The sequence below is a fragment of the Leucoraja erinacea genome, chromosome 7, assembly GCF_028641065.1.
Source record: "Leucoraja erinacea ecotype New England chromosome 7, Leri_hhj_1, whole genome shotgun sequence".
NCBI classification, from domain to species: domain Eukaryota; kingdom Metazoa; phylum Chordata; class Chondrichthyes; order Rajiformes; family Rajidae; genus Leucoraja; species Leucoraja erinaceus.
In genome coordinates, this window is record NC_073383.1 from 30,621,556 (window position 1) to 30,638,387 (window position 16,832).

The 16,832-nt window shown below is 44.9% G+C and overlaps 1 protein-coding gene across 4 annotated transcripts in view; it reads right to left on the reverse strand.

Moving 5' to 3' along the window:
• Nucleotides 1-16,832, reverse strand: part of rbms1a (RNA binding motif, single stranded interacting protein 1a) — an 86,598-nt gene that overhangs the window by 22,225 nt on the left and 47,541 nt on the right. For all 4 annotated transcript variants that reach the window (XR_008723733.1, XM_055638133.1, XM_055638136.1 and 1 more), the window contains exons 3-5: nt 5,627-5,685; nt 2,875-2,966; nt 1,295-1,452 (exon numbers count right to left, since the gene is read on the reverse strand). Coding sequence is in view for 3 of the 4 variants with exons in the window: in XM_055638133.1 (XP_055494108.1) it covers nt 1,295-1,452; nt 2,875-2,966; nt 5,627-5,685 (309 nt within the window). In the remaining variant the exon portion in view is untranslated. The remainder of the gene's footprint in view (nt 1-1,294; nt 1,453-2,874; nt 2,967-5,626; nt 5,686-16,832) is intronic.

A 16,832-nucleotide genomic window follows, 5' to 3' on the forward strand; every position in this document is an offset into this window, starting at 1 on the left:
TGGAGAACATGGATGGGCGATGCAAAGGCGGTGGAATAGGTGACGCCAGTCTGAAGAATAGTCCCGACCCGAAACGCCACCTATCAGTGTTCTCCAGAGATGTTGCTGCCCCGCTGAATTACTCCAGCACTTTATGCCCTGAATTGAAACTGGATATTACTCCTTCAACAAGTTAAAAAATCTCATTTTGGATGTACATTGGAGCTGAACATTGTATGCATTGGAATTGATAAAAAAATGGACACAGATGAGCCAATGGGCTACCAAGTAAGCTTTTAAAAGCCGGTTAAAACGCTTATGCATACTGTCGTTGTGTCCTGGGGCAAGACACTTCACCCACCTTTGGCCGGCATGGAATGTTCACGTTGCAGCAGCACACCGCGACGCCCTGTCTGTCTTTTCAAGGGAGATGCTAAAATGCATTTCGTTGTCTCTGTACTGTACACTGACAATGACAATAAATTGAATCATTTCATTTCATTTCATTTCAATCATTTCATCATTTCATTTCATTTTCATTTCATTTCAAAAACATGACTGTACCAAAAACAGTACCAATTAAGCTTTTAAAATAAAAACGATATGATACGATATCTTCGGTTGGCGGCGCGACTCGCGTTGCAGCAGCCTCTGCAGCCTGTCTGTCTTTTATTATTTTTCTGCCTAGTTAAATGTAGTTGTTGTGTTTTTTTTATACTGTTTTTAACTGTGAATATGTGGGGGGGGCGGGGAAACTTTTAAAATCTCTTCCCTGCACGGGAGACCCGACCTTTTCCCTGTCGGGTCTCCGTTGTCGTTGGGGCCTAGCACCGTGGAGCGGCCTCGGAGGCTCCAGCCGCAGCTCCGGTGGACGGTGATATCGGGAGCTCTCGGGTCCGAGTGGGAGACCGTTTTTCGGAGCTCCCGCAACGCAACTTCTCCCACCCATGTCGCGGGGTTGGAACGACCCGGAGCGGGGCTGGACATTCCAACGCCCGCCGGGGGCTCCAACTTTGTGACATTTAGACCTGGAGCGGGGCCGTACATCGCCCGGCGTGGCCTTAATGGGCGTGGGACTTACCATCGCCCGCCTCGGGCTTCAACATCGGGAGATAAATGGTGCACAGGGGAGAGAAAATACTTTGCCTGCCATCACAGTGAGGAGGAGATTCACTGTGATGGATGTTTGTGTGAATTGAATTGTTTGTGTGTCTTGTAGGAATTGTTTTGTTTGTATGGCTGTAGAAACAGAGTTTCGTTTGAGCCTCACTGAGGTTCAAATGAGATTGAATAAATATTGTATTGTATTATATACCTTGCAAAGCCAACTCCACGACTTGTTCCGTTGGAATCCCGCAATATCCTTGTGGAGATTACTTGTCCGTATGGCTTTAGCATGTTCTCCAGTTCTTGTTCATCCATGGATGGTGGCAGATTGGAGATGTACAAGTTTGTGGGGTCCTGTTCTTGTTGCTAAAATAATATTAGAAGGAGCACTTTGTTTTAAAAGATGAATTGATCTCCATATTCTCGAACCTCACAGTTGAATGGCTTTGAGACCCAGAACTTTCACATTTCCCCCTCAGATGTGATCTGTATGTTTATATTTAGTTTATAACAAGCACAGTGAAGAATACTTTTTCATTGGAGACACAAGAAATTGCAGATATTAGATATAGAATCAGAGAGTCATAAAGTCATACTTTGATTATTTAATTATATGAATGTTTTTGAATTTTAATTGGAAAGTATTTACTAGAAACACTTAATTCCGTCACTCACTTGTCCCACTTGTCACATCCCCTTCCCCTTCCTAGTTCTCCCACTTGTCACATCCCTTCCCCCATCGCAGTTCTCCCACGAGTCTACTTCAAGTAGCCCTTGCTTTCTCTCTCCATCCCCCTCCACTTCCCAGTTCTCCCACTAGTCTTACTGTCTCCGCCTACATTCTATCTTTGTCCCGCCCCCTCCCCTGACATCAGTCTGAAGAAGGGTCTCAAACCGAAACATCGCCCATTCCTTCTCTCCAGAGATGCTGCTGGGTTATCCCGCTGAGTTACTCCAGCATATTGTTAAACCAGCATCTGCAGTTCCTTCTTACACACTTCATGTGCTGCATGTTCTACGTAGATATTCTAACGCTGATTTAAACAAATATAAATTGGGGGAAAAAGGCACAAAGTGCTGGAGTAACTCAGCGGATCAGACAGCATCTCTGGAGAACATGGATAGACGACGTTTCGGGTCATGAAACCTTCTTCGGACTATTATTCATTTCTTACTTTGATGCTGTGAAGTGTTAAATCAGTTGATTGTTCATAGCAACATTTCTTGCTTTGATGGCACCTGGAACTAGTTAAAAGGAAACCAGGGTTCGTACAAAGGACAGCCTGACTGTAATTGATGCCATTTTGAAAGCGGTGTTGTGTTCAGGGACCTTGCTCAACACAGGACTCTCAGTCATCAAACTAATGTGAAAAAGTGTTAACAATACTTCTATGTGGAACATTTCTCAAAATAAAATCAGGGGAAAATGTCAGATGAACAAGGCCCACGTTTGTGTGAAAGGAATTAGGTCAACAAATCAAGTGCTCACTGTTCCTGTCCATGTCATTGCAAAAACAATACTCTCATAGTATCTGTTCATTAAATCAGGGCTGAATTGTAATAAAAATATACCAGATCAAATTTTTTCATAAAGATATAAAACTTAGAATCTATATTTTTCCTTTAGTTTCATGGTCATAGAACCAATGTTTTCAAGGACGTATTTATAGCAACCAGTTTTAGGGACAGTACGGATACGCAAGTACTTATCAAGTATGATAAGTAATCAACATCAGTGTATTAATATGGGCTTAGTAATGATACTGATTTTAAATTCTAAGTTTTTACCTTTGCCATCTGGGCTTGGATACCGTTGCCCTTTAAGGCAGCCACTGCCTTCTGAGCTGCAGTCGGACTGTCAAAGTCCACAAAGCCATAACCTGAAACACAACAGCACAAGCACAGTTACCACGCTATTGAATTCAGCCAAGTCTTCGTGCAATTAAATGACAAATCCGCTTCATTGTCTCTTGTGCATTAATTCAACTCAGAAGCCAAAGATATTGACAGTTCTCTTAACACTTAAAAAAAGACATACGCAAGTTTTAACAGAAAGGTAAAGCATGATGAGATCACTTTGCTGAATAGATTTGAGCTTTGTTATATCCTAAACTACCTACTTGTAACCTATATTACTGATATCAAAGAGAACAGGGAAAATAATGCAATTACTTCAGATATATATGTCTCTTTTAAATGAGCCACCTCAAACACAATTTACTCATATATATAGCTTGAATTTCTTATTTTGTTGCAAGATGTTACATTTTTTTTAAATCAGCATCAAATTCACAGCTATGGTCTGTCATTTGTCATCAAATACTGTGCTGAGGTTTGTCATTGTGGCATTATAAAGACCGGGTTCCCTGCGATGAGTGACTCATCTCCTGTCAACACAAAGACCTTCCAGTGCCTACAAGACACGGCAGGAACAACATGGAATAACTCTACACTGCTGAGCTGTCATACACCACTAAAGCAGCCCCTTCAGCCCAACGTGTCCATGCCGACCAAGAGTCAAGAGTTGAAGACTCTTTTGTTGCTCTATGTCCCAAAACGGAACAATTAAATTCTTACTTGCAGCAGTACAAGAGACGTGTAAACATTGTACTCTGTAAAACCCGTAATAAACAACACCAAAAAAGGTCAGAGTGTGTGTATCTATATATATATATATATATGTATATAGGGAAATGGCATCAGCCGCGGACCTGTTGTGTCATCTGTGAATTTCTGTGAACAGCTTTTTTTATTGCAGTCAGTGAAACCCTGTAACTTCCAGCCTAACATCCCCTTGGGAATATCTTCAGCAAAGGGGCTGCATCAGTTCAAGGCAAAGGTTTAACACAACCTTCATGGCTAACTACAATTAATGGCACACATTCAATGCTGGCCTTGCACAAACACACGTCCTGGAAAAAGGAACGGAAATCAATGCATGTGGTGTGTCTTCCATCACGTTTCTAACTTTGTGCCTTAACAGCTGGTGGAAAATGGTGAGTCACTCACTGCAGGAGAGCCAGTCTCAGAACTGCTCCTCATCACTGTATTTATGTTTAGTTTAGAGATACAGCACGGAAACAGGCCGTTTGGCCCACCGTGTCCACGCCGACCATCGATCACACATTCACACTAGTTCTATGTTATCCCACTTGCTCATCCCTACACACTAGGGGCAATTAACAGAGGACAATTGACCTACAAACCCGCATGTCTCTGGGATGTGGCAGGAAACCGGAGCACCCGGATGAAAACCCACACGGTCACAGGGAGAACGTACAAACTCTGTACAGTCAGCATCCGTAGCCAGGATCGAACCCGGGTCTCTGCTGCTGTAAGGCAGCAGCTCTACCGCTGTGCCACTGTGCCACTCTTATGACTCTTACCAACTTCTGCAGATGCAACGTAGAAAGCATCCTTTCTGATGCACCACAGTTTGGTGCGATAAATATTCTATCCAAGACCTCAAGAAGTTGTGAATGCCAACCAATCCATCAAGTAGACCAGGTTCACCACACGTCAACTGGGAAAGCAGCCAAAGTAAATAATCACCACTTCAACCCCAGTCATTCCCTCTTCTCCCCTCGCCCATCAGGCAGAAAATACAACAACATTAAAGTATGTATCACCAAAATTCACAAATAGCTTCTTCTCTACTGTTGTCAGACTTTGAACAGACCTATTATTTTTATCTGCCCTTTCTCTGTGACATTAGACCCTGCACTGTTTATTTTACTCCCTCACACTACCTTGATGTAGTCTAGTTTAGTTTAGTTTAGAGATACAATGTGGAAACAAGCCCTTCGGCCCACTGAATCCGTGCCAACCTGCGATCCCCGCCCACTAACACCATCCTACACACTAGGGACAATTTACAATTCTAACTGAAGCCAATTAACCTACAAACCTGGAGTGTGGGAGGAAACTAGTGCACCTTGCTTTTTTTTTTATGTTGCTTGCAATCTATTTTCACATTGCCTGGGATAGCAAGTTGCTTGGAATGGCAGGAAGTAAATAGAAATTAAAAGCAAACCTGATAACCACTGAAAAGCTTCTGATAACACAAATAATGTTCACAAACTACAGAAAAGCTCTGATAATCCAGCATCTGATTTGGAAACTGGGAGAAACAAGGGACTGTAGATGCTGGAATCTTAAGCAAAAAGACAAATTGCAGTAGAAACTCTGCGAGTCAGGCAGCATATGTGGGGGGAATGGACAGACGACGTTTCAGGTCGGCACCCTTCTTCAGTTGACGGCGGAATAAGGCTGGCAAGTGATGGGTGGTGATTGTCAGATGGGTGGAGTAAGTGATATCTAACTCCACCTATACCAATATGTTTAACTCTTATAAGTACGCTCTGAATTGGCATTGTACCTCCAAGGGAAATTTGGAAAAAACAATAAATACTGGCCTTGCCAGTTATAATTATTACCTAATAATGAATAAATAGAACACAATTATGATAACATTTAGAACGTGTAGAAAAGAGCTAGCATAATCAGATGCATTGAGATGCAGCCTGCATCAACAACATACCTTTGCATTTATTAGTTGTCTTGTCCAGAATGGCTTTCGTTGATACTATTTTGCCATACCTATAAACAGAAATAAATGATATATATTGAAAACAAACACTTCAGCGTTGCATAGAAAAATCCTTGAACAAGTTGCAAAGCAACCAGGGTGTTCTATTCACTTTTTCATGGTAAATAGCCAATACTTTATAAACATTTAGTCCATCTTTATGGCCAGTACTTTATAAACATTCAAGGTCCATCACCGATTTTCTGGCATCCTTGGTTCCAAAGCCTTGCGGAATTATCCGTTTTGCCAGACCAACAGAGGTCACAGCCTCCGAGTGGAGTCCAAAAGTACCGGAACGGTCCGCCTAGGCCTTCGAGGGGCCGATATACCGGCCCGCATAACCGGCCTCAGAAATCAGATATTGGAACAGATCTGCCGGCTCCGGCCAGGGTGGAGTTCCAGAGCTCCGGCCGCAGGCAGCAGATTCAAGCCGCAGAAGTCACATAGAGGTCTAGATTGGTTGCCTCACCTGGCCTAGGCGCCATAGTCTCAGCGGATTTCTAGGGTTGGGATTTCACGTGCACTCCTGTAATTTTGTCTGGATTAAAGGTGCCAGACCACCAGTTGTCAGAAAAATCGGTGGCGGATCGGTATTAAAACACTAGGATTTGAAAAGCGGGCAGAAAATCTTCTGCGAAGAAACAAAGAAAACTAAAGATGGGTCCCGACCCAAAATGTCACCTATCCATGTTCCCCAGGGATGCCACCGGACCTGCTGAGGTACTCCAGCATTTAGTTTTATTTATTATTATTGTCTCAAGTACCGAGGTACAGTGAAAGATTTTGTGTCTTTCCTATGAAATCTTCTATTGCAGTTATTAATTTATTGAATTTTTGTTTATGATAAATTATTTATGTGCCTTGTATTTACAGGCCTGTCAGCTGCAGCAAGTAAAAACTTAATTATCTGGTAGTCAATACATATGACAATTAAACACTCTTGATTAGAACACAAACCAGAGAAAGGGAAAACTATTAGTTTCCTCGTGCCTTCTCCATTCAGCAAAAGCATGGGCCCTCTTTTGAGTTTGAGTTAAGTTTATCGTCACATGTCCGAGCGAGGTATAGTGAAAGGTTTTGTTGCGCGCTAACCAATCAGCCGAAATACTTTACATGATTAAGACATGCATGATTTTACATTGACATTAACAAAATTCCTACAGTAACACCCTATCACTTGATTCTCTAAATATCTAAAACCACAGTCTCCATCTGAAAAATACTGAGCCCCCATCATCTAGATGAGAAAAACAACAAAGATTAGCTACCCTTGATGAATCCGTTGCCTCTTATCTCTATCCTGTCTGCCCAATCACTTATTTGGTGACTCTATCAGCAGCATGTCCTTCCTTGAGAAGACATAACCCCATGGACAATTTTCCATCTACTATCTCAACAGGGCCAGGGATGATTACATTAAAACATCCTTGGCCATGGTACATTGCCCGTAAGTACTTACTGTACCTTTATGTTAACTTTCAGCGATTTGATCCAAGGATGTCCAAGTCATTCAAACCACCAATACTTTCAGCGATTTGATCCAAGGATGTCCAAGTCATTCAAACCACCAATAATACCTCATAATGTCTTCTCCACGCACTCCCCGGCTAACAAAATACGCAACTTATGTAAGGTCGCACTTACACAATAATTCTTTAAGCCCACTGCTTAGTTAGAAAATAGGTGCAGGAGGAGGCCATACGGCCCTTCGAGCCTGCACCCCATTCATTGTGATCATGGCTGATCATCCATAATCAGTAGCCCGTGCCTGCCTTCTCCCCATACCCCTTGATTCCACTAGCCCCATGAGGTCTATCTAACAATCTTTTTAATAATTTATTCTTTAAGCCCACTGCTTAGTGAATAGGTGGCCATGCGGCCCTTCGATTGCACCCCTTTGTGGCAGCTGAATTCCACAATTTCCACAACTTGTTCTAGCCCCAAGGGTCTATCTAAAATCTTTTAAATTCAACCAGTTTTCCATTGCCTTTGTGGCAGAGAATTCCACAATTTCACAACGTTCTGGGTGAAAAGGTTTTTTCTCATCTCAGTTTTAAATGGCATCCCCTTTATTCTTAGCCTGTGGCCCCTGGTTCTGGAATCTCCCAACAATGGGAACATTTTTCCTGCAAATAGCTTGTCCAGATCTTTTATAATTTTATATGTTTCTATAAGATTCCCTCTCATAGATAATAAAAGACAATAGGTGCAGGAGTAGGCCATTTGGCCCTTCGAGCCAGCACCGCTGTTCAATGTGATCATGGCTGATCATTCCCAATCAGTACCCTATTCCTGCCTTCTCCCCATATCCCCTGACTGCGCTATTTTTAAGAGCCCTATCTAGCTTTCTCTTGAAAGGATCCAGAGAACCTGCCTCCACCACCCTCTGAGGCAGAGAATTCCAGAGACTCACAACTCTCTGTGAGAAAAAGTGTTTCCTCGTCTCCATTCTAAATGGCTTACCCCTTATTCATAAACTGTGGCCCCTGGTTCTGAACTCCCCCAACATCGGGAACATGTTTCCTGCCTCTAAATTCCAGTGAATACAAGCCCAGTTTTTCCAATCCTTCCACATATGACAGTCCTGCCATCCCGGGGATTAACCTCGTAAACCTACGCTGCACTCCGTAAACCTACGCTGCACTAAACTGCACTAGTTGCGCTTCTCTGGAACAGTGCACTATTGCCGTCGCATGCGGCCGTTTCCACAAGCAATTCAGCTGTTCTCATAGATGTTCCCCAGTGGTCTCCGCGTCGGAGCTCCCCCCAGACCTCTGCTTCGGAGCACCACCCCACCACAGTCTCCGCGTCTCCAGACCTCTGCTTCGGAGCTCTCTCCCCAGACCTCTGCTTCGGAGCACCACCCCACCACAGTCTCCGTGTAGGAGCTCTCCCCATGCTTTCCGCCTCGGAGCTCCACCCGCGGTAAGCACCACCCTACCTCGAGGGTGGTGAATCTGTGGAATTCTTTGCCACAGCTGTGGAGTCCAAGTCAGTGGATATATTTAAGGCAGAGATAGATAGATTCTTGGTTAGTGCAGGTGTCAGAGGTCATGGGGAGAATGGGGTTAGGAGGCAGAGATAGATCAGCCATGATTGAATGACAGATTAGACTTGATGGGCCAAATGGCCTAATTCCGCTCCTATCACTTATGATCTTGTGCACTCTGAAATAAATGTATGTATGCATTGAGCCACAGCAGTTAGGGTGGCATAGAGATGCAGCGGTAGAGTTGTTACCTTACAGCACCAGAGACCGGGTTCAATCCTGACCATGGGTGCTGTTTGTGCGGAGTTTACATGTACTTGCTGTGATAGGATTTCTCCAGGTGCTCCGGTTTCCTCCTACATCCCAAAACAGTGTAGGCTTGTGGATTCATTGGCCCTCAGTAAAATTTCCCCCTCGTGTGTGGGGAGTGGATGCAAACGTGGGATAACATAGGACTAATGTGAGCGAGTGATTGCTGGTCAGCATGGACTTAGTGGGCTGAAGGGTCTGTTTCCATTCTGTATCTCTAATACTGAAACTAAAACTAGTGTGTAATAACAAAGAAATGCATTTATAACTTTAACATGCTTAGAAAAGGTCTTATAGTATGCAATACATCAAACCACCACACGGGGGAGAATTCAGACTAAAACTGACGGAAGCTAATTGGGGAAACAGGGACAACGGACAGTGTTTAGTGTAGAAAGATGGAGATTTAACAGTAGAAAATGATATCACGGGGTGTCACAAGAGCAGTCAAGAAAGAAATACAGTCAAATACAGTCAAGCAAGCGGAAGACTTTGATCTTATAGACGTGTATAAATCATGGAAAAGATAGCGTAGATGCATAGAATCTTTTACCCAAAGTAGCGGAATCAAGGACCAGAGGACACAGGTTTATGGTGAGAGGGGAAAGATTTAATGGGAAACTGAGGGGCCACTTTTCCACTCTGAGGGTGGTGGGAATATGGAACAAGCTGCCAGAGGAGGTAGTTGCCAGGGTGCAGATTTACCAGGATTTGTCAGGACTTGCGGGGTTGAACTGTAGGGAGGCTGGTCAGGCTAGAGCTTTATTCCTTGGAGCGCAGGAGAATGCGGGGTGATCTTGAGGGGTGAAATTGGTAATGATGAGGGGAATAGACAGGGCGAATGCACAGTCTTTTACCAGAGTTGGGGAATCAAGAACTAGAGAACATAGGTTTAAATTGAGAGGGAATAGTGAGAAGGAAAGTAGAATAAGATAGAACTAGTGTGAAAAAGTGATCGATGGTTGGCATGGACTCGATGGGCCGAATGACCTGTTTCCATGCTGTGTCTGTATAGCTAAACAATTAATTGTCAGATGTGGTTTGGGCCACATCGAACATTCTTGGCATTGTCAAAACTGTTCATTGCTCCAAGTCATTGAACGCGAAACATTCCAGAAGTCTTCTTGTTTTCCAATACCAACTATTGCATTGAATCTCCTTGCCCTTCCCACCCTCTCCATAGACAACTAAATAGCCTCTCTCTTTACAAACAAGTTCGAGACCTTGCCCTTGAAACTGATGCGAGTATTTATTTTGATCTTTGGGCTGTGGAGGCCAGGCCAATGACAGGTTCTAGATTAGTAAGGGTACCAGGGGTAATGGGGAGAAGGCAGGAGAATGGGATTGAGTGGGAAAGGCAGATCAGTCATGATTGAATGGTGGAGTAGACTTGATGGACCTAATAGCCTAATTCCTCTCCTATAACTTATGAAAACAATGCAATGTATCACCTAACGTTTTTCATAAAAGTTACATAATGCTTATGAGATTGGTTATGGTGCATATTCACTCCATCCTCAGCAAGAAGCTGGGCCCTACCACTTCAGTATATCAACGGGGGATGCGATCTCGCTCGTCACTCTGCACTGGACCACTTGGACTTTAAACACACATACATCAGGCTGTTGTTCATAGACTGCTGCTCCGCGTTCAGCACCATCATCCCCTCTAAACCTGTTACCAAGCTCAGGGAGCTGAATCTCTGTGCATCCGCCTGCAACTGGATCCTTGACATACTCACCAATAGAACACAATCCATACAAATTGCTTCCTCGATAAGGAACGAATTGACCAGGGAGTTACGGAGGGAGTGGTCTCTGCAGAAAGCCGAAAGGGGAGGAGATGGGAAGATGTGGCCAGTGGTGGGATCCCGTTGGAGGTGGCGAAAATATCGGAGGATTATCTGTTGCATGTGACAACTTGTAGGGTGGAAAGTGAGGACAAGGGGGACTCTGTCCTTGTTACGAGTGGGGGGGGGGGGGGGAGTGAGAGCGGAGCTACGGGATTTAGAAGAGACTCTGGTGACAGCCTCATCTATAGTCGGAGAGGGGAACCCCGTTCTCTAAAGAATGAGGACATCTCCGATGCCCTGGTTTGGTACACCTCATCCTGGGCAGGGCCGGCCTTAAGCCGATTTGACCGATTGCCCCCAATTGGGCCCCGCACTAATGTTCCATATTTCGTACGGAAATACGAATTCTCTTAGTTAAATAAAGATTTTTTTTAAATTCGCCATCCAAATTTTTTTTTTAAACGGACATGTATAACAACCGCTGCATGGCCATCAGACACAAACGATTTGTTAACTAGTACTGTTAGCACTTCTTAACATGAAGTAGTTAACAAGATGTTATATCAATCTGCATCCATCCACATTCCTCAGTAAATGTTATTGTGTTTTGAATGAGTATTAATGACGCCATGTTCCTTTGAATAAAATTCACGCTGCGTCAATAATACTTGTATTAAACACAATTACATTTACTGAGGAATGTAGATCGATGACACATTGAGAATTTCTTTAAACTCACCATCATGAGTGAGGGCCCCAGACCGCGAGAAGGAGCTTCTTCCTGGTGTGCAGGTTAGTCATTCAACTACCGACCCACGTTGTGTCTCTCTGTGTTTTGCTCTCTCCCTCCCTCCCTCTCTCTTGCGCTCCCCATCTCGTCTCTCTCTAGCTCTATCACCCTGTTGCCTCAGCATTCCCGGAATCATTGACGTTTTGCTGCAGCCGCCTTGACCGCTGAGTTCCACCAGCACTCTGTGTTTTTTGTTTGGTTCTGAAGTTAAAGGTGGTTCAGCGGGACGGGCAGCGGCTCTGAGGAGAGGGTTGCGCTTCTGGTCGAGACCCTTCTTCAGACAATCACAAGTACTCTCACCGATGAGAGTTCAATTCAGTCTGAAGAAGGGTCTTCTCTCCAGAGTCACTGCGCTGCCTGCCCTGCTTAGTTACTCCAGCTTTATGTCTATCCTCAATTTCAGAGAAATACAATTTCTCACGGGGGGCTTATAACGTCTCTAAACCCCTCTGGGACCCTCTGAACACCTCTAAACCCCATCTATTCCCCCCATATTTTCTATATAACACTTCTGAACACTTCTAAACCCATCTGAACCCATCTGAAGCCCTCTAAACATCTCTAAACCGTTTAAACCCCTCTAAACTAGGAGGCTGCAAGGTGACTTGTTTTGGCTGGGTGAGTGGGCAAATGCATGGCAGATGCAGTGTAATGTGGATAAATGTGAGGTTACCCACTTTGGTGGCAAAAACAGGAAAGTAGACTATTATCTGAATGGTGGCCGATTAGGAAAAGGGGAGATGCTAAGAGACCTGGGTGTCATGGTACACCAGTCATTGAAAGTAGGCATGCAGGTGCAGCAGGCCGTGAAGAAAGCGATTGGTATGTTAGCATTCATAGCAAAAGGATTTGAGTATAGGAGCAGGGAGGTTCTACTGCAGTTGTACAGGGCCTTGGTGAGACCACACCTGGAGTATTGCGTACAGTTTTGGGCTCCTAATCTGAGGAAAGACATTCTTGCCATAGAGGGAGTAACAGAGAAGGTTCACCAGACTGATTCCTGGGATGTCAGGACTTTCATATGAAGAAAGACTGGATAGACTCGGCTTGTACTCGCTAAAATTTAGAAGACTGAGGGGGGATCTTATAGAAATGCACAAAATTCTTAAGGAGTTGGACAGGCTAGATGCAGGAAGATTGTTCCCGATGTTGGGGAAGTCCAGAACAAGGGGTCACAGTTTAAGGATAAAGGGGAAATCTTTTAGGACTGGGATGAGAAAAACATTTTTTTACACAGAGTGGTGGATCTCTGGAATTCTCTGCCACAGAATATAGTTGAGGCCAGTTCGTTGGCTATATTTAAGAGGGAGTTAGATGTGGCCCTTGTGGCTAAAGGAATCAGGGGGTATGGAGAGAAAGCAGGTACAGGATACTGAGTTGGATGATCAGCCATGATCATATTGAAATGCTGTGCAAGCTCAAAGGGCCGAATGGCCTACTCCTGCACATATTTTCTATGTTTCTATGACTGCGTCCAACTGCTGTCTGGTTCATTGATCAGTTTATAGATATGAACTGTTTTGGGAGAGAAAAATGCTCACGGCAGACCAAACGTGTTAAACAGAAATTGGTCAGATATTGAGCTTTACACAGTAAGATAATCAAGTGAAATAATAATTGAATTTAATTTTAAATGAATGTACCTGCATGTCATACTGTTTAGTTTGGCGATACAACCAGATAGTCCACTGAGTTTGCACCGACCAGCGATTTTTGTTACAGATTTGACAATTTTATTTGGCGGCCAATCAATCGCTGTCTCTAAGGGGGTTGCATCCAATCACCAACCAGCTTGCTTTAAAATTCCCGTCCAATCAACAAATAGGTCTCCTTCCGTCCAATCAGCCGCTGTCTCCAAGGGCATTATGTCCAATCACATAATGCAGTTTAATGGTAATTAGCAGCTACGGTAAATGTTGGAAGCCAGCGGAGCTACTGACAGTCAAACGGGAGGAAGCAGGAGAGATTCACACAGTGTATAATCCATAGCTCATCAGTGTACAATTTCATAATATATACTAAATAACTGGGCTGACACACCTTGGCTGGGAACCTGGGGCCCACCAAAATTGTTCCCAATTGGGCCCCGCACATCCTAAGGCCGCGCCTGATCCTGGGTGCAGATGCGGCGTAGACAGAGGAATTGGGAATAGGGGATAAAGTTCTTACAGGAAGCAGGGTGGGAAGAAGTATAGTCCAGATGGGAGTCAGTGGGTTTATAGTAGATGTCGATCAGTAGTCTGTTACCTGAGATGGAGATAGTGAGGTCTAGAAACGGTAAGGAGATGTCGGAAATGGTCCAGGTGAATTTGAGTGCCAGATGGAAGTTAGTGGTGAAATGGATGAAGTCAGTGAGTTCTGCATGGGTGCAGGAGGTAGCACCAATGCAGTCGTCAATGTAGCGGAGGTAGAGTTCGGGGATAGGGCCACGGTACGCCTCGAACAAGGATTGTTCGACGTGCCCTACAAAGAGGCAGGCATAGCTGGGGCCCATGCGCTTACCCATAGCTAGGCCTTGGATTTGGAGGAAATGTGAGATGTCAAAGGAAAAGTTGTTGAGGGTAAGGACCAGCTTTGCTAGGCGGAGGAGAGTATCGGTAGACGGGGATTGGTTGGTTCTGCGACGAGGAAGAAACGGAGGGCTTTAAAACCCTCCTGGTGGGGAATGGAGGTGTAGAGTGAAGGGCCTGTACCACCAGCATGCGATTACATGCGTCTAGCGCGACCAAACGTGGTCGCATGGGGCGTACGGCCGCGCGGGGCTGGTCCCACTTCGAACCGCAGAGGCGTATGGAGTTTTGCGGGGCTGGTCCCGACATCGCGCGAGGTCTGAAAATCCCGCACTGTCCGAAATCTTTGCGCGCCAACGGCCTGTCAGCCCGCAGGCACATTAAGGGCGTACGCAGCATCTCGACGGGGTATGCAACGCCTTGACGTCGTACGCAGCATCTTGATGGCGTACGCCTAGCGTGTGGCGTTGCGCGATGATGTCACCGCCCGGCGTGCCGTTTCGTGATGACGTCACCGCCCGACGCCATGCAACGTCCAAATTCAGTCAGCCCGTCCCCTGCCCAGCTGATTGGTGAGTTTGACGTAAATTACGTCACGCGCGAACTTTGCGCGTACTTACCGTGAACTTAGCGCGAACTCCGCTTCCGTTTGGTCGCGCTAGACGCATGCAATCGCATGCTGGTGGGACAAGCCCTTGACTGGACATCCATGGTGAAGATGAGTGAATGGGGGCCTGGAAAACGGAAGTCATGGAGGAAACGAAGAGTGTGTGAGGTGTCTTGGACATAGGTAGGGAGGGATTTGACTAAAGGGGATAGGATGGAGTCGAGGTATGTTTGGTGGGACAAGAACAAGCAGAAACTGGGTCTGCCTGGACAGTCATGTTTATGGATTTTGGGGAGAAGGTAAAATCGGGCCGTGCGGTGCTGGGGAACGATGAGGTTGGAGGCTTGGGAGGGCAGGGAGCCGGATGTGGTGAAGCCAGTGATAGTGTTTGAGATAATGACCTGGTGCTCGTCCGTGGGGTCATGGTCCAAGGATCAGTAGGAGGAGGTGTCTGAGAGTTGGCGCCTGGCCTCAGACAGGTAGAGATCAGCACGCCATACTACCACGGCACCTCCCTTGTTTTGTATTTTTGCACTATATTGGGTGATTTTTTTAATTTCTCAAACTTTTTTTTTGTTTGTTTATTATATAATCTATTGAGTACCGTGCTTACGAATTTGTTGCGCTGCAGCAAGGAAGAATTTCTTGGTGCATTTCGGTACATATGACAATAAAACACTTGCCTTTTGACAATTGAGAACATCATTTGCAAGGATCACAGAACAGGATTAGCAAGTTTTGCTGGGTAACGTCACTGAAACTAATGGTTCTATTATTTCTTTATTATCATGTGTACCAAGGTACAGTGAAATTCATTTTTGTTATACAACTCAGCAAGACTATCCCCGTTCATGACACATTCCCCCAGTTAGTACAGAATGTACAGAACAGCCCTCTGAGTCCATATGCAAGAGACATCATTCTGGTGCCATTTTACGGTCCAGGCTGCAGCTGGCCACAAAGGCCCGTTGTAGCCAGCACCTCCACTTCCATTGTCCCACAAACCGATTTCCTTCTCCTCGTCTAGCCCTTATCAGCCTCCTGCAGCTGACCTTGAGGGAGCGGAAGGTAAGACTATCCCTGGGACTTCTTACCAGTGGTATGTTTCAGTGTGATGTTCCCTATTGAAGTGTTTGCAAGATTGAAGGATCTGAACAAGGCCTCCGACACAAAATGTCACCTATCCACGGTCCCCAGAGATACTGCCTGACCCGCTGAGTTGCTCCAGCACTCGGTGTCTTTGTTGGCATGGTTGTCTCCTTGCAGTCCTTGCAACTAGATCTCAAAAGGACATGCAACATACTTGCATTTGCAAACACGTCACTATTGGATGAATGCTGTGACAAAGGAAGGGGGTTTTAGGGATTGGGGCACTTGAGCAGGCTGTCGGCACATTCTTTGAGTAACGGGGGGGGGGGGGGGGGGGGGCGGAGGACCCCCGGAAAATTCCAGGAATGCAGTCATTCACTTCTTGCAAGAAGATTTGTAAATTGCCCCTTATGTATAGTGAGTGAATGAGTAAGTGGGAATAACAGAACTAGTGTGAATGGTTAATCAATGGTTGGTGTGGTTTGTGATGGTTATGTTGCATTTATCTTTCATACATTTTCACATAAAATAATTTGTGATGATTCTTAGAACCACCCACGTCATGAAATCTTTGGTCTTTCCACCCTCTCCACAGACAGACGGTCATCTAAATCACATCGCTCTTCACAAACAAGGTGGAGATTTTGTCTTTAAATCTTGGCTTTGAAATTGATCCAAGTCCTTATTTTGATCTTTAAAACACTGTAGTGTGTCATCTACCTCTCTGAAAATTACATGATGATTGAGAATGTCATTTGACAAGGATCTCAGAACCAGATTATCAGGTTTCCCAGTGCAATGTCACTTTGAGACTCTGAAAAACAAAGTGCTGGATAAAATCTGCAGGTCAGGCAGCATCTGTGGTAGGAATGGTCAGACCACATTTCAGGTCAGGATGCTTCTTCAGACAGGCAAACATGTCTACGTCTAATTCCTACGTGTGAAACTTGCAAAACTGATGTCCACAAAGTGCCGATAAGATTTTCTGTGGCAATTTCACCTAAATTATATTAGAGAGGCATAGAGTCATGCAGCATGGAAACAGGCCATTCGGCCCATCTTATCCACACTG